This window comes from Canis aureus, chromosome 1 (assembly GCF_053574225.1).
Source record: "Canis aureus isolate CA01 chromosome 1, VMU_Caureus_v.1.0, whole genome shotgun sequence".
NCBI lineage: Eukaryota > Metazoa > Chordata > Mammalia > Carnivora > Canidae > Canis > Canis aureus.
Genome location: NC_135611.1, coordinates 111,733,614 through 111,759,660, shown reverse-complemented (window position 1 = coordinate 111,759,660; position 26,047 = coordinate 111,733,614). Strand labels below are relative to the sequence as shown.

Genomic DNA, 26,047 nt, shown 5'->3' with positions numbered 1-26,047 from the left:
GTTTTCACCTCCGAAGTAGGGATAATAATTCTAATAAAAAGTTTAAGTGAGGCAAGAGCGACTTTCCATAAGGACAAGCTTCCACTTCGGCTGTCTTAAGTTGTTTTTTCTACTAAACTTGTGGTACATCAGGGTCTGGCATAGGAGTCACCGCTTCTCCCAAGTCATTCAATCCCACCCATTCTTTAAACCCTGTTTTAGCCTCATATCGTCCTTTCATCTACCTTTCAATTATCTTGTGTCGCCTAAGCAATCATTCCCCGTTATTTTCTGCCCCCCCCCCCGCCCCCGTTAATTTCTTGAAGATTGTTATCTCCTCACCGGTTCCCTTCCCAACAATACTCCTGTCACAATTGGAGGCATTTCGAATTCAGGAAGTTGTGTCCATGGAATAATTTCTCGGAGCACTCAGGCAGAGGCAACGCAGACTCTTAGTGTAGAAACCCTCATAACCACCCAAGAAGTCGAGACTACGTGATTCCTTCCATTCTGGCATTTCGAGGAAGTGTAGACAACTAGCTCCCAGCAACCGCAACACTTTTGGAGGGTGAGACTAAAAACGTTTCGCCCTCGGCATTCTGGGAGGTGTAGTCCAGACGCTCCGTGCGGTGACTTGCACTTCCGCTCGGGAAGGCGGATCTGGTGCGTTCTGGGAGATGTAGTCCAAACGCTCCGTGTGGCGGCAGGCACTTCCCGTCAGGAAGGCGGATCCGGTGCCTTCTGGGAAGTGTAGTCCAGAAGTTCCATGGTTTCGCAGGCACTTCCGCTGGGGGGAGTGTGAGGTTGTTACTGAATTTTCTTTGGGAGCAGTGCGTCAGTTCCGCCTCTTCGGACGCTTCCAAACTTCCTGGATCTGTGCTTGGAACCAGCAGCGAGTGGGCGATTTAGGGGGAAAGAAGCCTGGACAGAGTACGCAGGTATGCAGCGGGAGGGCAGTGGTGTGCATCCCTGGGGGAGTCTCCGCGTTCAGGGTGGTTTGCCAGTCCTGGGGTGTGGTGGGGTGGGGTCGCCTGTCGCCTGGTTTGAGAGTTTCTGCGTGTCTTAGCTCGCCCAGCGTCTGCCTACCTACACCCACGGGTGCTTCTGCTTCCTGCTGTTGGGGAATCGAAGAGGTGGTGAGAGCTGCCTCCATTTTGACCTCAAACTTTCTAGTTGGCTTCTGTCCAGCTTGTCTCTTGTCTCGGGTGGAAGACCCTGAGGGCAAAGCATCCCCTGGTGGAACCAAACCACCCCCTCCAGCATTAAGCCCTGCTGTGAGCCAGCAAGGCCCCACTCGTGATTGAGACGGTGATCATTTGACCTTCACTGCCCACCTGCCATTGCCCCACATTTTTTGTGTATAAACCTGGAAGCGTTTCCAATACTTTGAAGAGTCTTTGAGCTGGTAGTCTGCAGCCGTTGGCGTCGCTGAAATAAATTCCTTTCTTATTTCACCGCCACTAATGTCTCTGCCTGTGGATTTTGTCAGGGGCAAGAGGCCAAATCTGGTCTGTTTGGGATTCCCACAGGCAGCTGCGCTTGCACCCCTGCGTGCCAGCTGTAGTGGTAGAAATAAACATCTCAAAACAGTTTCTGGCACAAGGTGGATGGTGACATTTCTTAGTATCAATTTCCCGAAGAGCCCGAAATCCTTAGGGTAGGGTAGATATCCCACTGCAGAACCTTTCCTCTTCTCTGATTCCTGCATGATTCTGGATAATCGGGGGCCCCTTATAATCTCTCTTTTGGGAAGGTGAGGGTGCAACAGATCCAACGTGAGTTCTCTCCTTGAGTCAGAAACCGTACCAGGTTGAGTTGTTGCACAAAGAAAGCTTATTTACAGCAACTAAGGAGATCATGGGGAATGGCTTCCAAAGCCGTGACTCCCCAAAAGATGGTGAATGGGTTCCCTTTGTTGAAAGTTAGGATAGATATTTAGATAGATAGGAAGTCTTTTTCGTTAAGATTTTATTTACTTATTCATGAGAGACACAGAGAGGGACAGAGACATAGGTAGAGGGAGAAGCAGGCTTCCTGCGGGGAGCCCAATGTGGGACTTGATCCCAGAATCCCAGGATCATGACCTCAGCCAAAGACAGACGTTCAACCATTCAGCCACCCAGGCGTCCCTAGATAGGGAAGTCTTGTCATCATCATATGTAAAGATGGGCCTAAGGTGGAGCATGTGCCTTAGTGAAACATGCCAATACCTACACTGTGTGTTGTGTATGTGAGGCTGAGCCCTCCCCCCTTCCTTGGGCAGGGATTTTAGTATTCTAATAAGGTAAAGGGAATAGATCATCCCAGAAGTCACTCCATGGTCCTTTTGTGCAGGTATGAGTTGGCCTCAAAAGCTCTCAGTGGTCTGGGCCTGTGGCAGGTCTTGTCAGGGCAGCGGTCATCACCTGAGGCATGGTTTTGGGTTTCATGCCTGAGTTAAGAGGTGCACGAGGAAGAGCTTAAGGAAAAATGTAAGAGAGATTAATGAGTACAAGCAGGTGGGAAGCAAACATCAGGTCTTGGGGTGTAGTTGGTGATAAGGGTTGCTTCCAGATTGCACGGAGGAAGGGGAGGCTTTAACTTTTGTTGAGGAGAGCCACACGATCATGGCATTTCATAACATTCTTTTCTTTCCCCAGCCTAACTTCTCAAAAAGAGCTGCGCAGAGATCCAAGGAGTGACTCCTTGACTACTACAGCAAGGTTCCACGTGAGTGGGATTTGGCATTTTTCTTTCGCAACAATGTTCACATCAATCAGATGATACACGTGTAATCGGGCATGGGCATTAATAATAATTGACCCTTAACTGCCGACCTCACCAGTGACGGTTTTATACAAATACATTGTGCCATACCATAGCTCTGTGAAGAAATCCTGCTTTCTTTTTCTATTCTGTAAAATGAGATTGAGACCCATGGAGCATAAATTCTTTTCCCAAAGTCCCCATGTAGTAAGAGGCCAAGCTAGGATTGGGATGAATGCAGTCTGAGTCCAGAGCTCGAGTTCCTAATCTCTTGGGTATGTTCTTCTTAAGCTGTAGGAACCCACAGAAATCAGACCCCAGGTAGTTAGCCCTTGATTCTGGAGGACCTGAAAAGCAAAGCTAGTGGTTTGTGACTTTTTTGAGTTTTTCCAAACACTGTCAACTATTCTGTTTCACTTATTACTTATAATGTGTTTAATTATTATAGAACCATATCATTATGAAACATTCAGAAAATACAGAATATGAGGGAAAAATTTTTTAAATTACCCATTAATCCAAGGTAGCAGCTGTGAAGCTTTTTTTTTTTTTTTAAGATTTTATTTATTTATTCATGAGAGATACAGAGAGAGAGGGGCACAGACAAAGGCAGAGAGAGAAGCAGGCTCCATGCAGGGAGCCTAATGCAGGACTTGATCCCAGGTCTCCAGGATCACACCCCAGGCTGAAGGCGGCGCTAAACCACTGAGCCACCCACCCGGGCTGCCCAGCTGTGAAGCTTTTAATTTGTTAAAACATTTCTGTTTGGTGGTTCTTTGTGTATATTTATATGTTTGTTTATAAACATTTCACAAAACTATCATATATTTCTCTGTGTTTTTCTCCTGGTTTGTTTTAACTATGGAAATTTTTTAAAGATTTTATTTTATTCTTTATTTTATAAAAAAAGATTTATGTATTAGAGAGCACGTGCGCATGCTTGTGCAGGGGCAGGGCAGAGGAAGAAGGAGAGACTCTCAAGCAGACTCCTGCTGAGCACAGAGCCTGATGCAGGGCTTGATTCCAGGATCTTGAGATCATGACCCGAGCCAAAATGAAGAGTACACACTCTTGCTTAACTGACTGAGCCCCCCAGGAACCCCTTAAGATTTTATTTTTAAGTAATCTTCTACCCAATGTGGGGCTTGAACTTAGAACCCCAAGATGAAGAGTTGCATGCTCCACCAACTGAGCCGGCCAGGTACCCCATAACTATGGAAATTTTTAAACACTGGCAAGAAAAAATAAATTAATGAACTTCCATATAATTTCATGTTATTTATTATTCTCATTATTACTGTTATTGCTACGACTGTTTTCTGATATTTTAAGACTTTATATAATTTAAAATTTTTCCTTCGAAAAGTTGTAAAAATAGTATAAGAAATTCTTACTTACTCTTTACCCAAATTCCCCAATTGTTTACATCTTGCCTATCTGTTTTGTGGCTCTGTCAGCATAACATCAGGAATTATACTTGTAATTCAGTGACAGCTTATTTTAGCTTTCTGAAGGAAGAAAGCCCCATATATGGGTATTAGGAGATGTGTTAGGAAGAAGGATTTAGGAGAGGCTGATTATAGAATTTTAACATCACTCAGTTGGCAATATTAGATATTATATATTTTTTTAATATTAGATATATTATACAATAGTGTTATCTATTAGATGTTAAATGTAATATTACTTATTAGATAGTGCTGGATAACATTATATAACATCCTGTTATGTAATCCATAGTCTTTTAGTTAATTTTGTTCTGTTTTCATTTAAAGGCCTTATAACCAGTCTCCTCTACTCCATCCCAGTTCAAAGTCCAATTTTATGGATTGCCTTAAGCTATATATTTGTTTATACACATTTTACAAAATTTTTGTCATACTTGATGTTCCTTAATGTGGAGTATATTCCACAACCTTTATCTTTTTCATTGATGCTTTTTTTTTCCAGATAAGCTCTATGCCCAGTGTGGGGCCTTGAACTCATGACCCCAATATCAAGAGTCACATGGTCTACTGTTGGAGCCTGGTGCCCCTGGTTTCGATGCTTTTATTTTTACTTACTTATTATTTATTATCATTATTTTTTTAGATTTTATTTATTTGTTTAGAGAGAGGGAGAATAGGAATGGGGGAAGGGGCAGAGGGATAGGGAGAGAGAGAATCTCAAGCAGACTTCATGTTCAGTATGGAGTCCGACAAGGGGCTCACCCTGAGATCAAGACCTGAGCTGAAATCAAGAGTCAGATGCCCAACTGACTGAGCCACCCAGGTGCCAGTTCTTGATGCTTTTATGATTTTATTTTATTTTTAAAAATATTTTTCATTTATTTATTCATGAGAGACGCAGAGAGAGAGAGGCAGAGACACAGGCAGAGGGAGAAGCAGGCTCCATGCAGGGAGCCCAATGTGGGACTCAATCCTGGAACTCTGGGATCACGCCCCGAGCTGAAGGCAGATGCTCAACTGATGAGCCACCCAGGCATCCCTCTTGATGCTTTTAAAGAGTGTAGAGGGAAGTTATTTGGGAGAAAGTTCTTCATTTGGGATTTATCTGATGTATCCATGTTTAGGTTTTGCTATGCGTTGTTGGGAGTGATTCCACAGAAGCATTGAGGCATCCTTGCCATTGCAACATAACAAGAGCCAAAGTAGGTTGGTTTGTCCATGTATTGGTGAACTCAACCTTGTTGACTAGTTCTAGAGGTGGTTTCTATTAGGTTTCTCCATTGTAAAGTTACTATTTTTTTTTCTTAAAATTAATAAAATCTTATGGGAAGAGACACGTATTAGTCGGCACTCTGCCACGAGGACCAGCTTCTCCCCTACTTATTTACTCATTCGTTCAAATATAATATTGTGGCGATAGGGACTCAGAATCGTCTTGCTAATTTAAATGACGTGTAGATGAACAAACATTTACTTTTACCAACTTGTGGTATATTGTACATATCCTAGAATTCACCCCATTTATTTATTTATTTATTTATTTATTTATTTATTTTTAATTCACCCCATTTTAGTTGCACAAATCAATGATTTTTAGTAACTTTGCTGAGTGGTGTAGCCATTACTATAATTCAGTTTAGAATATTTTTGTTTCCCCAGTTGGATTCTTTGTGCCTATTTTCAGTTAACCCTCGTGATCCACCCCCCAGTTAACGACCCCAGCAACCAGTAACCTGCTTTCTGTCTCCATAGATTTGCCTCTGGACATTTTGTATAAATGGAATCCCACAATATCCGGCCTTTGGAAAGTGACCGTCCTCTTTCATTTTCAGTAGTGTTTACAAGGTTCATCCATGTTGTAGCATAATTAGTATCCCTTCCTCTTAATTGGTGAATAATATTCCATTGTGTGGATTTTGCCACAATTTGTTCATTCATGCGTAGATTATAGATTGATGTTTCGGTGGTTTCCAGTTCCTGAATAACGGTGCTGTGAATGTTCGTGTACAGATTCACGGTAATCATCCCTGTAGCGGAGCAGCATCCTGGGCTACCTTTAATGCCTTTTTTTCTGCCTTCCTAGGCACACCACCAGGTGCAGTTCTGCTTTGTGGGATCTGTGCAACTCAGGACTTGGCCTACCTACCCCCAGAAGGAGGAGGACACATGACCATGTTCAAGGTGAGTAGGGCTTGCCTTTTTTTCACTTTCCAAATTCCATCTCATTACTCAAGTCATCATGTTTTTCTGGGCAGAACAACAGGCATTTGAGGACCTGTTTTACACCAGTGTCTTACTTTTGTCCCTTTTGAATTTACATTGCATGTAGTTATCTTTTGTTTTATGATTATTTTTTGCAGTAGAAAAATTACTAGAAATGAGCAGTTCCCCCACTTCATTACTTCCCTGCTGACAAATGAACTATTGTAATTTCCTCCTACTCTTATCTTTATGGGCATTCATAACTGAATTTATATTCACAAAATACACCTAATTTTAAATTCTGATTTTTTTTCCCGTTAGCATTATGTACTGTTCTTTTTTTTTACAGTTGCATTCTGCTCCCATTGAATTGATGTACCTTTCTTTCTTTCTCTCTTTTTTTTTTTTCAAAGACTTTATCTATTCCTAAGAGATACAGAGAGAGGCAGAGACACAGGCAGAGGGAGAAGCAGGCTCCATCTGGGGAGCCTGATGTGGGAGTGATTCTGGGACCCTGGGATCGCGCCCTGAGCCAAAGGCAGACACTCAGCCACTGAGCCCCCCAAGTGCTCCTGTACCTTTCTATCTTTAACTGCTTCCCATTTATAGACATACATGGTTTAGGGGTTTTATTATCCTAACCAACACTGCAGTGACCACTTGCCTACATCAAACCTTTCCCCCCACCCAAACCAAGTCTGAAAAGAATCTGCCAGTTTTTTGTCCTCACATTCGCTATGTGCAGGTGTAATCAGGTGGATTATCCAACTGCAAGCACAGCACAGCACAGCAGGCTGTAAGCGCTGCTCCACAAAGATATTGCTGGAGGTTTCCACAGGGAGAGCTGGACTCTATCTTCCCTGTGCCTTAGAGTATTGGTGCATTCTGTGCATTTACTCTTTGGAGCAGCCGAGGGAGGAGGTGTTGATCTTATCTTCATCTTAAAACATGTGAATATGACAGACTTGGTCAGATTCATACAAGAAACCAAGGCCAGAAATGTGAGGCATTCTGCTCAAGTGGAAGAGATAGGGAAACAGAAAGAATTCATTTCGGGCCCTGGGACCTGTAATGTACCTGGAGTGTTCTTTTGAGAGATGATTTTCACAGGTGGTGCTGCTCCCTGATTCCCTTCTCAGGGTGATTATCTTCCTGTCGTCACTCCCCTTCACTGACCTGCTCAGCGCTACAGACACAAAGATGGCAGTTAGCACACTCGTTGTATAAAATCTTTAAATTCCAGGGTGCTGGGTTGGTTTAGTTGGTTAAGTGTCTGCCTTCTGCTCAGGTCATGATCTCAGGGTCCTGGGATCAAGCCCCATGTGGTGCTCCCTGCTCAGTAGGGAGCCTGCTTCTCCCTCTTCCTCTGCCCCTCCCCCTACTCATGCTCTCTCTCACTCACTCACTCTTAAGTAAATAAATAAAATCTTTAAAAAAATCTTTAAATTTCTCTACGGCAAAAGACACCTTAGGTGAAATTACCAGGAACAATAACCTGAGGCAAAAATATTTACCACAGGGATTCCAGAAAAAAAAGACAAAGCCCATAATAAGAAATTTACGCATCTGGTTAAAGGGGGAAAAAAAAAACCCCAGTGGAATACAAAGCAGGACATGCATAGGCGTGTCACAAATGAGAAATATGAGTAAACATCTGAAAAGGGAGTTCTATTAATTTACAGTCAAATAAGTGGGAATACTAATACAAATTGTTCTTCCAAATCAGATTACCAAAGCCATGGAAAAATGTAATAGCCTGCTCTGGGCCATCATACAGAGAACCTGGGTTGTCCCATTCTCTCGCAAGTTTAGGAGAGTGAGAAAAAGATTGGGAAGAAAATCTGCCATCATACGATCATAATTTTAAATGTGCTCATTTTTCGGCCTTGTAATCGTCCTTTGCAATTATTTTCAAGTTATCAGACAGGGAAACAAGATCTATGTAAAATAGTGTTCTTACAGGATGTATTCTAATGAGAAGGATATGTAAAATTAAATGATGTTTATTCAGAACAGGAAGGGATAGATGACCTGTTCTCTGGGATAACACATAGCCCCAAAATTTAGGTGAAATAGATATTGATACTGGCAACATGAAGAAATAACATGAATGATAGCAACTGTTGGTTAGGCATTTCCTCTGTGCCAACACTGTTCCAAATGCTGTAGATGTTCCCTGATTTAATCCTTGAAAGAGCTCCATCATGGAAGGACCACATACAGAGAAGAAACTTAGGTAACTAAGGCAGTCTCATCCAAAGTCTCACAGCTTGTAAGGTACAGACCCTTGGGAATGGCACTGAGGCCTGTTGGCTACAGAACCTGATGCCCGGTGTTACCTGGGGTGAACCACACAGCTGTCCCACAAGTGTACCTAAAGCTTGTGAGTTTAGCACACATTAAAGTGAAGTGATAGGGTTCATGTGTGAGAAAGGAAGACGGTGGGTACAATCAGATATGTTTGGCTGAATTGTAGATGCTTCTGGGACAGTCGGCAGTGTGTACCAAAAATTAACACGTAGGTCATCTAGGATGTGCATTTAGAGTTCTTGGTGGTTATTTGTAAGTTGACTCCAGACACAAAATAAAAACATAAGGACGTTGTCATTGCCACACTTTCTGGTGAGGCCAAGGAAAATCCCTATGTGGCATTGGCCAGGTAGACGGAGAAGGGCCTACAAGCCTATGGATGGACTTGAATCTCTCAAACCATGAAACTGCTTCCTACCATCCTCTCCATCTCCTCAGTGCTGCCTGGCTCCCAGTGGGTGCAGGTCTGACGCTGCATGTGCTTGGTGTTGTAGGAGACAGTGACGTTCAAGGATGTGGCAGTGGTCTTCACGGAGGAGGAGCTGGGGCTGCTGGACCCCGCCCAGAGGAAACTGTATGGAGACGTGATGCTGGAGAACTTCAGGAACCTGATCTCTGTGGGTGAGGACAGGCACTCTGTGCCTTAATGTCAGCTTCCTGGATTGGCTCTCTGTCCTTAGGTGTTCGAGGCTTCAGGAGTCTTGAAATAAATGGTCACCTGCATTGGTGGTGCACAAACACTTTTTAATGAAATAAAGTAGAAAAGCTCAGCTTGTTAGAAAGAACGGAATACATTACAGCAGAATGTCCCGCTGATTGTGTGGTAGATATTTGTGGATATATGTCTGGGTCTTGAAATAGGTTGTGTTTTTTTTAAGTGCTCGAAAAATGCTGGTTTTGATTAATTGATCAATAGGTGTAGGAATCCAGATACTCAGGCAGTTGTAGCTTTCGTGTGTTCATTTTAAGTATGTGGCTTAACGTGTTCACAACTCACCACCCCTGCTTCTGTGATGTATTCTGCTTTGAGAAAGAAAAAATAAACCCTCTGGATGATGCTAGCAACCCAGAGAGAAGAAAAATCAGGCAAGAACCAAGCAGGTGGGAGTCCTAGCAAGTGTTCTTCCATCTGTCTGAATTCTTTCTGCCTCCTTTGCCTTCACCCAGTTCAGATTGCCAGACTCTGTCTTGAATCATTCCAGCTGCGTTTATATTGTGTGCCTGTTTCCATACCACCCCTTGTGTTGTCTGTTCTCCATGTAGCAGCCTGAGCTGATCCTTAGGAAGTAGAAGTCAGAGCGCCATGCCTCTCTGCTCCAGAACTCTTTATGGCTTATTTTTCTTTGAGTTAAAGCTGATTCAAGTAGCTCCTAAAGTCCTCCATGGTGTGCTCATCTCCCACTTCCTCTCTGAACACATCACTTGTCCCCTTCCTCTTGCTCCACCTCCTCATGTTTCTCAGACCTGCCAGGGACGCCTAAGTGCCCGCTGCTGTCCTAACAAATTGCCACACACTGCACAGCTTAGGGCGACACAGGGTGACTGCCGTGTAGCTCTCTGGGTCAGAGGTGTGACATGGTTCTTCCTGGGCTCAAGGTGTCAGCACAGATGCATTTCCTTTTTGGAAGTCTACGGGAGAATCTGGGTCTTTGCTTTTTCAACTTCTAGCAGTTACCCCATGTTTTTAAGCTTGTGGCTCCTTTCCACCATCTTCACTGCCAGCAACATTGCTTCTCCCTGCCCATTCTTCTGCTGTCACATTGCCTGCCTATGCTCTTCTTCCATCTTGAAGGGTCCTTTTGGTTGCATTGAGCCCATTTGGATAATAGAGGTGAGTCTTCCATTTTAAGGTCAGCTGATTAGCAGCCTTAATTCCATCTGCAACCTTAATTCCCCTTTGCCATGTAACATAACATATTCTACATTCCAAAAAACAGGATGTGGAATCTTTGGGAGCCATTTAAACTGCCTACCACACATACTTGTCTCTCAGAGCCCTTACTCTCTGGCTGACATACCTTTTTACCTGAAATCCTTATGTCCCCTTCCTCTCCCTCCCCTCCCTCCCTCTCTTCCTTGCTTCCTGTCTCTGCTGTTTCAACGTCACAAGAAAGGCCTTTTCTGACCAACTTAGTAAACCATGACTGTCTCTTTACTCTCCTTGTTTTACCTTATATTGTGCCTCATGTGTTTTTGTTCGCTTGCTTATCTCCTCTCTGTCCCCCCTGGAGTGTGATCCCCACGAGTGAGGAATTTTGTCTGTTTTTTTTTTTTTTTTTTCCATTGCTATATCCTCAGTGCCTAAAATCATTGGGTATGTGGCAGGTATCTGGAAATGTGTGTTGACTTGGTGAACGTGTTAATGGATGGGAGACCTCTGTGTCTCCATGGGTCATGGTGATAACTGTAGGTCATGTGCAAACCAGAATGAATGAAGGATATTGCAGAACATTTTTTTGTTTTTTGATGAATGCCTGTCCAGTTACTTTCTATTTCACTTACTTTCTTGGGTACCCTTGGCATAAATGTGTGTTTGGGTCTATGCACTTGACCCATCCCAAGGAAGCTTCTAAGCATGGTGGTTGTGACCATACTGAGTAACATGCTTTGTTTGTGGCTTTCATAGAACCTTCCTTTGAGAGGCATTCTCATTTCTGGGAAGAATACTTTTGGAACAAGAATTCTGGTGTCTGGGATCCCTGGGTGGCGCAGCGGTTTGGCGCCTGCCTTTGGCCCAGGGCGCGATCCTGGAGACCCGGGATCGAATCCCACGTCGGGCTCCCGGTGCATGGAGCCTGCTTCTCCCTCTGCCTGTGTCTCTGCCTCCCTCTCTCTCTCTGTGTGACTATCATAAATTAAAAAAAAAAAAAAAAATTAAAAAAAAAAAAAAAGAATTCTGGTGTCTGATTCTCAGATATCCCCCAAGAGAAAGAGAAAGATCTGTTTCCCACAGTGTTGACCAGGTTGTAGGCTGCCTTCCTCTTGAAGATTTTTTTTTTTTTTTTTTTTTTTTTCCTCTTGAAGATTTATCATCTGCAGCCCATTTGCCTCTTTCAGAGCCCACCCATGTTACCACTCCCGGGTTTTTCCTTCCCTGTCCTTGAGGGGGAAGATTTAAGGTAAAACTAATAGGAGATGCATACATGGATGCTGCCTGTATCTCTGGTTCAAAAATATACTGTGCTTTTTATTTTCTACAAATGTAGTTATTAAACAAATGTTAAAGAATATAGATTTCATAGTTTTTCCTTGATTTTTTAAATGAAGATTTGGTGTTTTTCAACTAGTGAACAAACATTCCAACCTAGAGAGAATCAGGAAGTTTACTGTCACATCCTCAGAGACACTTCCTGTACCCCTTACACTACTACTTTTTTTTTTTTTTTAACATTTATTTACTTACTTATTTATGAGAGCACATGTTTGTAAGTGGTGGTAGGGGCAGAGGGAGAGAGAGAGAATCCTCAAGCAAACTCCCTGCCAAGCACAGAGCCCGACACAGGGGTTGATTTCACAACCCTGAGATCATGACCTGAACTGAAACCAAGAGCCAACCACTTCACTGGCTGAGCCACCCAGGCACCCCACACAACTGCTCTTTTTTTTTTCTTCTTGTTGAAGATTTTATTTATTCATGAGAGACACACAGAGAGAGGCAGAGACATAGGCATAGGGAAAAGCTGGCTCCCCGCAAGGAGCCCAATGTGGGACTTAGTCCCAGGATCATGACCTAAGCCGAAGGCAGATGCTCAACCACTGAGCCACCCAGCATCCCACAACTACTCTTTTAAGAGTAGTTTTTTAGAGCTCAATTTGTTAAATATAACTATGAACTATATATTACCTACCAAAAAATACATACTTACCTAAGGATATATTTTCCAAGATTCTATTGCAACTTATCTTTCCATCTGAACAATTTGTTCAGTTAAGGACTATGTAACTTCTAGAGCCAAAGTTTTCAAGTTTTTCTTTTTTCTTTTTTTTTTTTTTTTGAGTATGAACCATACTAGGAAATGCATCTTTCATTTGCAATCAGAATAAACATTTCATGTGTTAGTTTATATCTGTGACTTTCATAGGCATTTTGTGTAATGACTCCTGTCCTGTTGGCAGTGATTCTCTGAGTTTCTGTCCTGAAGCTTTTAAATCTTCCCACCTCGCTAGAGTATTGGAGTTTTTCAACTTGAAAAACTGTTGTTTTGGGCTATTTTGTCCACACATCTGTACATCCACAATTTTCCCACAAGAGTGGGAACAAAGAAACAGTCCTAAATCTTCAAAAGGAACCAGCAAAGGCCCTCCTTCCTTTTCACCCCAAGGATTCTTGCCATCTTTGATTTTCTTATTAGCATTCTGCATCATGTACCCCTGGCTCTTGGTGTCCCTTGTATATAGCTTTGCAGCTTTCCAGCAAAGCCACAGTGTTTTGTCCCTTTCCTCTTTCAAATAACTTACATAGAAAATATGTTTTCCTTCTAGGACTTGGCTTATAAACTCTCACCAAAATAGTCAAACTGGGATTCATTTATTTATTCAACACACATTTGTTAACTATCACCATGTTCTGGGCACAGTTCTGGGCATTCATTATAAAGTAGGAAGGTGTCAAATGTGTTCAGCCTACACAGTGTAACATACTTCCCTCCTTGATGCCTCATCATGGTGGGACAGACATGGTGAACAACAGAAGACTTAGCATGTCTCATGGTGCCAGGTGCTGTATGGAACATAAACAAGGAGGTATTGGAGTCACGGGAGGTGCACTGGGTGAGGACGGGATTAATTATTTTATAATGGGCAGTAAAGGGGCTCATTGTTGGGCTGAGCAGAGACTTAAAAATCCTGAGGAACCATCCATGTGTCTGTCTGGGAAGAGTTCCTAGCAGGATCAAACTCCCACTCTAGGGTTGGCTTCCAGAGTTTACACTGTGACCTCATTTTTTCCTTTTCCTGGGCTCATTTCTATTGTCTTTTTTTTCCCCCTAGAGATCTGAATTACTGTTGGGTTTAAAACCATGTATATTTTCTGCTCAACTTTATTGCCCTTTTGTTCTCATGAAGGAAACTTGCCTGTAGGGGCTAAAGTTCCACTCTCTGCTTTATGCTGTGTTTTAATCAGTGTGCCATTTAAGTATTCACTCCCAAACCTGCAATTCATTCTAGACATTCCAGTTGTCTCGACACTGAAGTACCTTTCCAATAAAGGGACCCAAGGCAGAGTTAGATAGAGGCTGTTTACCAATTGTCCACTGGATCGAAAGAGGGAGGCAGGTTTTTTGTTTGTTTTTTAAGATTTTATTTATTTATTCATGAGAGACACAGGGAGAGAGAGGCAGAGACACAGGCAGAGAGAGAAGCAGGCTCCATGCAGGAAGCCTGATGTGGGACTCAATTCCGGAACTCCGGGATCACGCCCCGAGCCAAAGGCAGATGCTCAACCACTGAACCACCAAGGCGTCCTGAGGGGGCAGCTTTCAATTGACTATTCATACAAGTAGGGGAGTAAATTTCTCTTTCATAAAGATTTTTTCAGTAGTGCTTTCAAAGACTTTTTTTAGAGCAGTTTTAGGTTCATAGCAAAATTGAGAGGGAATGGACAGAGATATCCCATATATCCCTTGTCCCCATGTACCCAGAGCTTCTTATATTATCAATAACCTCCACCCACTAAAATTGATGAATTTATATTCACACATCATTATCACTGAGTCTGTACTTTACATTAGGGTTCACTCTTGGTGGTACCACATTTATGGACTTGGACAAATGGATAAAGCCATGTAGCCACCATTATTGTATTGAAAAGAGTGGTTACACTTGCCCTAAAAATCCTGTCCTCCACCTATTCATCCCCTCCCCTCTAACCCTTGGCAACCACTGATCATTTTACTGTGTCCATACTTTTACCTTTTTAAGAATGTTGTATACTTGGAATCATACTTTTCAGTTTGGCTTCTTTCACTTAATAGTGTGCATTTACATTTTCTCTGTGTCTTTTCATGGCTAATAGCTCATTTCTTTTTAGCACCAAATAATATTCCATTATATCAATGTACCACAGGTAATATTTATCTGTTCACCCACTGGAGAGCATTTTGGTTTCTTCCAAGTTTTGTCCTTATGAATAAACCTGTTATAAACATCTGTGTATAGTTTTCTGTGTGGCCTTAAAATTTCAAATCCTTTTGGTTAATACCAAATTGGGCAGTATCAGGAGAGTATGCTAAGAGTATGTTTAGTTTTGTAAGAAACCAACAAACTCTTCCAAAGTGGCTGTACCATTTTGAATTCCTACCAGCAGTGAATGAGAGTTCCTGTTGCTCTATATCTTGGCAGCATTTGGTGGTGTTGGTGTTCTGATTTTGACCATTCTAGTAAGTGTGTAGGGTATCTCGGTGTTTGGATTTGCCTTTCCCTGATTACATAAGATGTGGAGCATCTTTTCATATGCTTATTGGCCCATCTGTATATTTTCTTCGCTAAAGTATATCTTAGGGGTTTTGGTTCTTTTTTTTTTTTCTTCTTAAAGATTATTTACTTATTCATGAGAGACACAAGCAGAGAGAGACAGAGACATAGGAAGAGGGAAAAGCAGGCTCCCTACAGGGAGCCCGATGTAGGACTTGATCCTGGAACTCTGGGATCATGCCCTGAGCCGAAGACAGACGCTCAACCACTGAGCCACCCAGGCGTCCCTTTGATTCATTTTTTAACCTGGTTCTTTTTTCCCTTATTGTTGAGTTTTAAGAAAAGTACTTCCTAAACTAATTGAAAAGTTTATTGAAAAAATAATCTCCAAATGTTTAGATAACCTTTGTATAAAAATAGAGACTTGGGAATACCAATTTTTAAGAGGGATAAACCTTTTGGAAGACAAATTTCTTTTTTCTTTTTTTTTAATAATAAATTTTTTTTTATTGGTGTAAAATTTGACAACATACAGAATAACACCCAGTGCTCATCCCGTCAAGTGCCCCCCTCAGTGCCCGCCACCCAGTCACCCCCAGCCCCCGCCCTCCTCCCCTTCCACCACCCCTAGTTTGTTTCCCAGAGTTAGGAGTCTTCCATGTTCTGTCTCCCTTTCTGATATTTCCCACTTATTTTTTCTCCCTTCCCCTTTATTCTCTTTCACTATTATTTATATTCCCCAAATCAATGAGACCATATAATGTTCGTCCTTCTCCAATTGGCTTATTTCACTCAGCATAATACCCTCCAGTTCCATCCACGTCGAAGCAAATGGTGGGTATTTGTTGTTTCTAATGGCTGAGTAATATACCATTGTATACATAAACCACATCTTCTTTATCCATTCATCTTTCGATGGACACCAAAGACAAATTTCTGAAATTAAATTGTTACAAGTGGTCAGAAGTTTATAATAGTAGCCAACTCATTTAATGTCTGTCAAAATAAAGATAAGATTAGCTGAACATGTGCAGAGTTTCCAGGAATACTTTGAATATATAAATGTAAATATTTCAAGGTATTTGATATTACGATATATAAAATGAACCCAAAATTTGATTGTTGTGCTTTTCCTGAAGTTCTGGTTGATTCATTCTTCATTATCTATATAACATTTCTGTCTCCATAATTTATTAACTACCTAATTTACTATTCAATTTACTACACTGATTTTCAAATTCAATAGAAGTGGCCATAAGTTAATAGTTTGAATCATATTATCAATTTTTGAATTAAGTCTTTGACATCTAACTTGTACTTCTCTTAGGAGACATGGTGTAACTTGCTTAGTGGATAGGAGCCCACTGGACCCTTCTTGGGTTCTATGTACATGTAAACCAAAGAATAAGATACACAAGGAAAAAGACGTGAACGTGCTCTGGATTAATTAAAATCTCAGCTTTCTTCTAAATATGAAATCTTGAAAATACTAAACAAAGCCTTCAGTTGTCCACATCTCTGCATTCTGTCTTTACAGGAGGAAAGATCCAAAGTAAGATGAAGACTGTTTTAGAAGCAGAGCCACCTGAAGAGCATTCTTGCTGGAGGATCTGGCAACAGATTGCAAGTGACTTAAGTAGGTGTCAAGGCTCCGTGATAAAGAGTTCTCAGCTCCCCAAACAAGGTGATTCACCTGGACATGTTGGGGCAGGGCAGTCTACAACTCACACAGGCCAGAAACCTGATCAGTGCAGTGAATTTAAGAAATATTTCAGTGATGTCTCCAACTTTGATCTTCATCAACAAATCCACTCAGGAGTAAAGTCTCATACATGTCGTGAGTGTGGAAAAAGCTTCTGTTACAGCTCAGCACTTCATATTCATCAGAGAGTTCATTTGGGAGAGAAACGCTATAAGTGTGATGAGTGTGGTAAGGAATTCAGTCAGAGCTCATGTCTGCAAACCCATCAGAAAGTCCACACTGTAGAGAAGCCATTCAAATGTGAGAAGTGTGGGAATGGCTTCTGTCGCAGATCAGCACTTAATGTTCATTATAAATTGCACATGGAAGAGAAACCTTATAATTGTGACCAATGTGGAAGGGCATTCATTCATGCTTCACATCTTCAGGAGCATCAGAGAATCCACACTGGGGAGAAACCCTTCAAATGTGATAAATGTGGTAAGAATTTCCGACGTAGGTCATCACTTAATAGTCACTGTATGGTCCACACGGGAGAAAAACTGTACAAATGTGAAGAGTGCGGGAAATGTTTCTTTTGTAGCTCAAATCTTCATATCCATCAGAAGGGCCACACACGAGAGAAACCTTATAAATGTGAAGAGTGTGGGAAGGGCTTCATTCAACCTTCACATTTTCGGGCCCATCAGAGAATCCATACTGGAGAGAAGCCATATGTATGCAAAGTGTGTGGTAAAGGCTTTACTATGAGTTCAAATCTTCAGGCCCATCAGAGAGTCCACACAGGAGAGAAACCATACAAATGCGATGAGTGTGGGAAGAACTTTGGGACAAAAACCCGTTATCAAGTTCATCTGGTAGTCCACACAGGAGAGAGACCCTATAAATGTGAGGTATGTGGGAAGGATTTCAGTCAGAGAGCATATCTTCAATCCCATCTGAAGACCCACAGTGTAGAGAAACCCTACAAGTGTGAGGAGTGTGGGCAGGGCTTCAATCAGAGTTCCCGACTTCAGATTCACCAGCTGATCCACACTGGTGAGAAACCACACAAATGTGAAGAGTGTGGAAAGGGATTCAATCGTCGAGCAGATCTCAAAATTCACTGCAGAATCCACACAGGAGAGAAACCATTTAATTGTGAGGAGTGTGGGAAAGTATTCAGGCAGGCCGCAAATCTTCTGGCCCATCAGAGAATCCACAGTGGAGAGAAACCATTCAAATGTGAAGAGTGTGGGAAGAGCTTTGGTCGTAGTTCACACCTTCAAGCCCATCAAAAAGTCCACACGGGAGAAAAGCCGTACAAATGTGAGGAGTGCGGGAAGGGCTTCAAGTGGAGCTTGAATCTTGACATGCATCAGAGGGTCCACACAGGAGAGAAACCCTACAAGTGTGGGGAGTGTGGTAAGCACTTCAGTCAGGCCTCGAGTCTTAAGGTTCATCAGAGTGTCCACAGTGAAGAGAAACCATACAAATGTGATGTATGTGGCAAGGTCTTCCGTCACTCTTCACAGCTACAATCTCATCAGCGGGTTCACACAGGGGAGACACCTTACAAGTGTGAGACATGTGGCCAGAGCTTCCGTTGGCGATCAAAACTTTCCCATCATCGCAAAACTCATGGTGGCAGTACAATTTATGAAAGTAACAAGAATGGTAAGAACATCAAAGAATCGTCAGGAAGAAGTTCTCCAGAATGATGTTTTATAAAACCCTGGATTCTTATTATCATTTAGTCTCATAAGAGAGAAAATACTTGTGTTAATTTTGTTGGTATTTAAGCAATAATCAAATTTATCTCAGTTTTCACCAGATCACACAGTGGAGGAACCTTGTAAGTGATGTGATAAGTCTTTGTTCAGAATCATTTAGGAGGTAGTACTTAGGAAAAGAGTTTGATCTGGCACTTAACACAAGTATAATGATGGGCGTACCAGAATTGATACCCAATAGAATGTCAGCTTCATGAGGGCAGGGACTTTGCTGCTAAATCTACACAGCCCTCGAAGCTGGAGGCATAATTCTAGACCTCCAGTAATATTGCAAAGCTGTGTAAACAAAACAATATGGTACTGGCACAAAAATAGACACATAGGTCATTAAACAGAATAGAAAACTCAGAAATGAACCCAAAGTATATGTTCAGTTAATTTATGACAAAGCAGGAAAGAATAACCAATGGGGGAAAAAAAAGCAGGTTTTTTTTTTCAACAACTGTTATTGGGAAAACTAGAGAGCAACATGCAAAAGAATGAAATTGAACCATTTTCTTACATCATACATATAAATAAATCCAAAATAGATTAAAGACCTAAGTGTGATGGGGCCTGAAACCATAAAAGTCCTTGAAGAAAGCACAGGCACTAATTTCTCTGACATCAGCTATAGCAACTTTTTTCTAGATAGGTTTCCTGAGGCAAGGGAAACAAAAGCAAAAACTATTGGGACTATATCAAAATAAAAAGCTGCTGCGCAGCAAAGGAAACAAAACTAAAAGGCATCCTACAGAATGGGAAAAGATATTTGCCTATGATATATTTGATAAGGAGTTAATATCCAAAATATACAAAGAACGTATAAAACTCGGCACTTAAAAAACAAATAAATCTAATTTAAAAATGAACATAAGACATGAATAAACCTTTTTCCAAGAAGAAATCCAGATGGCCAACAGACTTGAAAAGATGCTCAACATCACTTATTGTCAGGGGAATGCAAATCAAAATTACAATGAGATAGCACCTCAAACCTGTAAGAAAGGCTAAAATCAACAACACAAGAAAAAGGTTTTGGCAAGAATCTGAAGAATGGGGAACTTCCTGCACTGTTGATGGGAATGCAAACTGGTGCAGCCACTGTGGAAAACAGTATGCAGGTTCCTCAAAAAGTTAAAAATAGAATTACCCTACAATCTAACAATTGTACTACTAGTTATTTACCCAAAGAGTACAAAAATACTAATTCAAAGGGATACATGCACCCCAATGTTTATAGCAGCATTACTTACAATAGCCAACTTATGGAAAGAGCCCAAGTGTCTATCGACTGACAAATGGATAAGGATGTGTATATATACAATGGAATATTATTCAGGCATAAAGAAGAACAAAATATTCTTTTTGTTCAACATGGGTGAAACTAGAGATTATTATGCTGAGGAAAATTAGTCAAAGACAAAAACTGTATGATTCTTCTACTCGTGGAATTTAAGAAAGAAAACAAATGAGCAAAGGGAGAAAAAGGCAAACCAAGAAACAGACTCGTATAAATGTAGTGAACAAACTGATTGTTATCAGAGGGGAGGTGGGGGTGGGGATGGGTTACATAGGTGATCGTGATTAAGAAGGAGTGCACTTTGTGATGAGCACTGGGTGATGTATGGAAGTGCTGAATCACTCTTGTACACCTGAAACTAATACACTGTATGTTATCTAACTGGAATTCAAATAAAAGCTTAAAAAATCTGCACAGCCTTAACATTGACTTGTAAGTGTGCTCACTACCTTTATGTTAAATAAACATGAAAATTGTATCCAGAGGTGGAAACCTGCAAAATAAAATTAATTCAGGGAAGTGAACATTTGTTGAAATGTAGAAAACCACCTGATATTACAGTCCACAACATTAATGTTATTACTCTACTACAATTGCCTCCTCTCCTCTCACAGCCTTTGTTCTCAAGTCAGTTCTTATCTGGGGCCCTGACTGGTTTTCCAAGGATTGTATACAGTTTCTGTTGAACTGTCTTTTGTAATTTTTTTGACAGTACAGACTGAGAAAGTTGTGTTTTTTTTTTAAACCTTGCAAGGACTTAACTTCATTTCATACAACTGATTTTTTTTTTAATCTCTCACTATTAAGGCAGAATTTACTGTAACACTTTGAAAATGTCACAAGTAGTTACCAATAACAGTTGGTGATATCTAACTGCATTTCCATCCCAACTCAAATGTTTGCCTTCTAATTACAGTAGTATTTCTTTTATCAGAACTTCTCACATAGGCTCTATACCCTATTCCCCACACCCATGAAAGGAATAACCCCAAATTTGTGGGAATTTGATAATTTTATCAAATGTATTTCTAAGGTGAGATTGATATTTTTATGTTTTTCCCTATTGGCAGCACTGAAGCATGGTTCTGGGAAAGGAGTATATGTCAATATAGGTTGTACATCTCTTTGATTTGGAAATCATATAATTGAAAGTTAAGATTCTGAGATTAAAATACCAAAAAAATGAGCACCATATTGATGATATCACTGAGTTTTTATACATGGGATTAAGTACTTGTCCGTACGTAGGAATTTGAATTCTGGTATATTCCTATATTAACTTGGAAGTCATTAAGATTATGATAGATATCTGTAATGACATGAGAAATACTTAATATAGGCTTTGAAAAATAGATTATAGCCTTCATAGGATAATCAAACATAAGTCTTTGTGAGTGTATGTGTGTGCATGCATGTGTATATGTGTACATGCATAAGATAATGTATAAAGGAATGTTCTTCCATAGTGGTTTTCCTTGGAAAGGAGCATTTTGTGGTCTTTTCCCAGTTTTTATTCCTCTCTCCCCCACCCCTGATACTTTTCCATTTAAATTATGTTCCAGGGAATCCCTGGGTGGCGCAGTGGTTTAGCGCCTGCCTTTGGCCCAGGGCGCGATCCTGGAGACCCGGGATCGAATCCCACGTCGGGCTCCCGGTGCATGGAGCCTGCTTCTCCCTCTGCCTATGTCTCTGCCTCTCTCTGTGTGTGACTATCATAAATAAATAAAAATTAAAAAAAAAAAAGAAAGAAAGTGACTGGGGGCAGCCCGAGTGGCTCAGCGGTTTAAAAAAAAAAAAATTATGTTCCAGTTTTTCGTTAAATATGGAAATTACTGTTACAGAATTTAGGAAAGTACTAAATAATTATCCCTTGCAGTTAAGCCATTAGGAGTGTTCTATATTGTCATATGGCAGGTAAGATCAAAATCAAGGAATGAGCTTTGGAATCCAATTTCAAAAGCAAAACCTATGGTTGTTATACATACACAAATAGCTCGTCGAGTTTTAACAATTGTATCTTTGTGATTAATGCTTGCTGGGCTTTAAGCATAAATCCTTAACAACGAGAGGGCAAATCCTGGAGCTAGAAACAAAATGAGTATAAATAAATACATTGTGGAGGCATAAAAAAAAAAAGTATCTATTTTTAAAGGTGTGCATGAGGACACCTGGGTGGCTTAGTGGTTGAGCATCTGTCTTTGGCTCAGGGCGTGATCCGAGTTCCAGGATTGAGTCCCACATCAGGCTCTCCCTGCAGGGAGCTTGCTTCTCCCTCTGCCTATGTCTCTGCCTCTCATTGTGTGTCTCATTAATAAATAATTTTTTTAAAAGTGTGCATGAAGAAAGAACATAAAATAATAGCAGTTGACCCTCAAGATGTGGAACCAATAAAGATGAAGAGCAGGTTTGGATGCTATTCCATAGTCAGACACAGTGGTGATTTTTCATTGTAGTTGATTAAAGGGGTTTACTCAGCAAATCATATCTAGTTGAGACCGGTCCTCAGTGTTGATTTTCTGGACCACACATTTATGGGATGCTAGGTATTTAGTAAGGCCTGTGCTGTCTCAATTTGTGTGGGGGTTCCTAAGGCTATTTCCATGTTCTTTCATTCCCTTTGAGTATTCACAAGACGGGAATACTCACACCTGATTTGTTACACTGAAAGGATAAAAATGAGCAAAGATAGGATGAAATCTGGAGGAAATCAGGTGTAAGCTTCTAAGAGTCCTCTCCTTATGGAATCACAATGTACCAAGTTCCTTCAGCACTAAATTGTGATAACACACATAATTGATGCCAGAGAGATGCATCAGAGACTGAATGCCCTAGATTTTTTTATTGGGGGCTGGTCACGTATGCATTCTCTGCCTGGAATGTACCAAAATTAGAGACTCTCAGAAGGAAAATAGATACTCCGCATAAACCACATTGCACAAAGAGTTTAGGCACTGTGACCTACTCTTAGGGAATGTTAGGAATCCTCCAGGACAATTCAAGCACCCAGATACCAATCAAGAGCCAGCCTGGCAAGCAGGTCTCACTAAGGATAGCAGTCTCAGCTTTATGTTAAACTTTTCTCTGCACATGATGTTGGAAACCCAGTGCCTTTACTTTGGTTTGGTTTGGGTTTTGTTCTGTTTTTGCTGTCATAAGATACCATAATAGGTTGTCAGGATATTTATAACAAAAAACTCAATAGATGAAAAAAAAAAAAAAGAGTTCTTGTCCTCACAACTCCTAAGACTGCAGGTATGGCTTATTGGTTTACAGTTACTGCGAAACAGATGCTATGCACCTGAAATATCTCTCTGTATTATTAATTATAAAAGGAAATATAGTAGGTATATCATGGAGAAATCTGGTGAATAGTCTCTTAGCTAAGATGTTCATATTATTGATAATAGAACAAACCAACATTTTAGGTCTCCTGATGTGGTGTTGCTCCACTATTATTACTACCAAAACTACACAATCAAAACTAAACATGAAGGAATATCAGATAAACCCAAACGGACAGTTTCCTGCTTCACAATCACCAACTGCTGGAAGCATAATTGACTAAAGGCTCCAGCTGCTGTGTTCAAAAATCCACCACCACATTTGCATGGAAGCCAGTCTTACCATGATTGCTCCCAGTCAACACAATACAAATCCTAAAATGGGCCCATTATTGGAGCCCTGGCACTCCTCCATCCAATGACCTTTTTTCAGGGACTCCCTGACAGCTTTGAAGAACTTTACTTATATTACAAGGCAGTCTAGGATGATCACCAAATCTTTCTTCTAAAATTCCTTCACTCAGGGTCACACCTGTACCATGATCTGATGGTTCTGACAGCCCCCTCCCCACATTCCCTGTCATTTTCTCTCACAGATTGTTCACCCTAATATTTATTCATTAAAAGTCTTGCTTAGCATCTTGGCGTCCACTTCTTAGAGGACTAGGACAAACCCAACATCTTAGAAACGTCCCCTCTTGGCTCATTCCAGTTTTCTTTTCCCTGTGGTAGCTACTAACTCATAGTAGTATAGATTCATTTAGCCTGTTTTGTACATAAATGGAATCATACACCATGTACAAAATACATTATGTATTTTATGTCTGGCTTCATTCAACATCATGTCATGATGTTCAACATATTGTTGGGAGCAGAGAACTTTGTTTTACTTTCACTGATGGATATTATTGCAGTGTGTAAACATACCATAATCTATTCATTCCATTGTTGATGGATATTGGGTAATTTCCAATTTTTTGATATCAAGCTTAGTACTGACGTGAACAGTCTAAAACATGTCTTGTACTTATGTATACATTAATTTGAGGAATGTTTATATGGGTGTGATTAAAGCATTATAGGGTGTATATTTATCTTTAGTAGATATTTCCAAACAGTATTCCAAAGTGGTTATACCAATTTATATTCTCACTAGTGATATGCAAGCATTGTCATCTTTACCCATTTGTTTTTTTTTTTTTCAGTGTTTTAAATTTTAGCCTTTCTGATCAGAATATGCTGGTATCTCATAACAATTTAATTTTAATTTCCCTTATGATACAGAGTTTAGTGCCTTTTCATGATTATTGGCTACTTTTACATCCTCTTTTCAGACTTGTTTACTTAAGTGTTTTGCCCATGTTTTATGTTGGGGTGCCTTTCTTATGGATTTGAAAGACTTATATTTTACACAATAGTCTTTTGTTCCATATGCGTTTTGAAAAATATCTCTCACTTTTTGCCGTTTCCTTTTTTAAAAAATATTTTATTTATTTATTTGACAGAGAGCACAAGTAGGCAGAGCAGCAAGCAGAGGGAGAGGGAGACGCAGGCTTCCCATGGAGCGGAGAGCCCAATGTGGGGCTTGATCCCAGGACTCTGGGATCATGATCTGAGCTGAAGGCAGATGCTTAACCAAATGAGCCATCCAAGCACCCCTTGCTGTTTCATTCTATTAGTGTTTTAATTAACAGTGTTTCTTAACTTTAAAATAGTATGATTTTTTCAATTTTTTCTTTCATATTATATGAATTTTTTTGGTATTGTTTAAGAAATTCTTCCTACTTAAAAAAAAAATTCTTCCTACTTCAAGGTAAGAAAGCTGTTGTGTTTTTTCCCTAAAATATCATTGTTTACTCTTCAAATTTAAATCTGCAGACCTGGTATTTCTATTTTTATAACTTATGAGATAATGGCCAGTGTTTTTTATCCAACTGAGATCCATATATAGAGATTGCATATAACAAGATCTCTTTACCCTCTCTGTTGTGGTGTTTTCTGTATACAAATTGAAGTATAATGTTTGTTTCAATATAGATTTTGATCTCTACTCTCTTATTTGTCCATACCTGAGCAAATGCCAGACTGTCTTATATTGTAGATTTTTAATAAGATTTAGTGTCTAAAAAAAAAAAAAAAAAAAAAAAAAAAAAAAAAAGATTTAGTGTCTACTAATATAAGCTTTCCTTTTCATTCTTATTTCAGATTATTCTAACTCTTCTTAGCTTTTTATTTTCCATGTGATGTTTATAATAATCTTAGGAATTCCCAGGGGAAAATGGTGATACTGTTATTGGGGTTTGACTGATACTACAGATCATTTTGGGGAATGTTGAGATCTTTGTAATATTGAATCTTAAACCCATGAATATCACTATTTTTTAATAATTTTTCTTGAGAAAATAAAAGTGAATCCTCATATAACATGTACATACATAGCCTCCAAAACATACAAGCCTACATATCAAAGAGAATTCTAGAAATTTAATTTTAAACAAGCAGAAATAGAAATTTCTTCACTTAGGAGTTTCAAAGGACATAGATTAAGAAAAAATTTAGTAGTTATCTTATGACTAATGATTTCTATTCAATGAAGAACACAATAGCCAAAATTTAAAAACATGTGTCCAGTTAGGAAAGGATATTTGTAATTTCTGAAACTGATAAGGTATCAATAATCAGAAATATATAACACAAACAAGGAAAGAAGAAAGTAGCCTCTACAGTAGACAATGGGGCAAAGGGTATAAGTAGACATTTACAGATGAGGCTACCGAGCATCTGAAAAAATTATCAAATGTATTATAAATCAGAGAAATTTAACTAAAACAATCTGATACTAATATACATTTAATACATCAGCTTAATTTAGGGTTATGAGTCATCCAAATGAAGGTGAAGAGATAGTTACACAA

At 40.2% G+C, this 26,047-nt stretch overlaps 1 protein-coding gene across 2 annotated transcripts; it reads left to right on the top strand.

The window, feature by feature from the left end:
* Window positions 1–709: 709 nt before the first annotated feature.
* LOC144284547 (uncharacterized) lies at window positions 710–20,261 on the top strand. 2 transcript variants are annotated; one of them, XM_077849166.1, is made up of 5 exons: window positions 710–917; window positions 2,619–2,688; window positions 6,256–6,353; window positions 9,179–9,305; window positions 16,633–20,261. In XM_077849166.1, the coding sequence occupies exons 3-5, from the start codon at window positions 6,339–6,341 to the stop codon at window positions 18,495–18,497; spliced, it is 2,007 nt and encodes a 668-aa protein (XP_077705292.1). In that variant the 5' UTR covers window positions 710–917; window positions 2,619–2,688; window positions 6,256–6,338; the 3' UTR covers window positions 18,498–20,261. The 2 variants fall into 2 exon arrangements, with proteins under 2 accessions (XP_077705292.1, XP_077705301.1); XM_077849175.1 differs by lacking the exons at window positions 710–917; window positions 2,619–2,688; window positions 6,256–6,353 and having other exon boundaries at window positions 9,183–9,301.
* The last annotated feature ends 5,786 nt before the right edge of the window (window positions 20,262–26,047 follow it).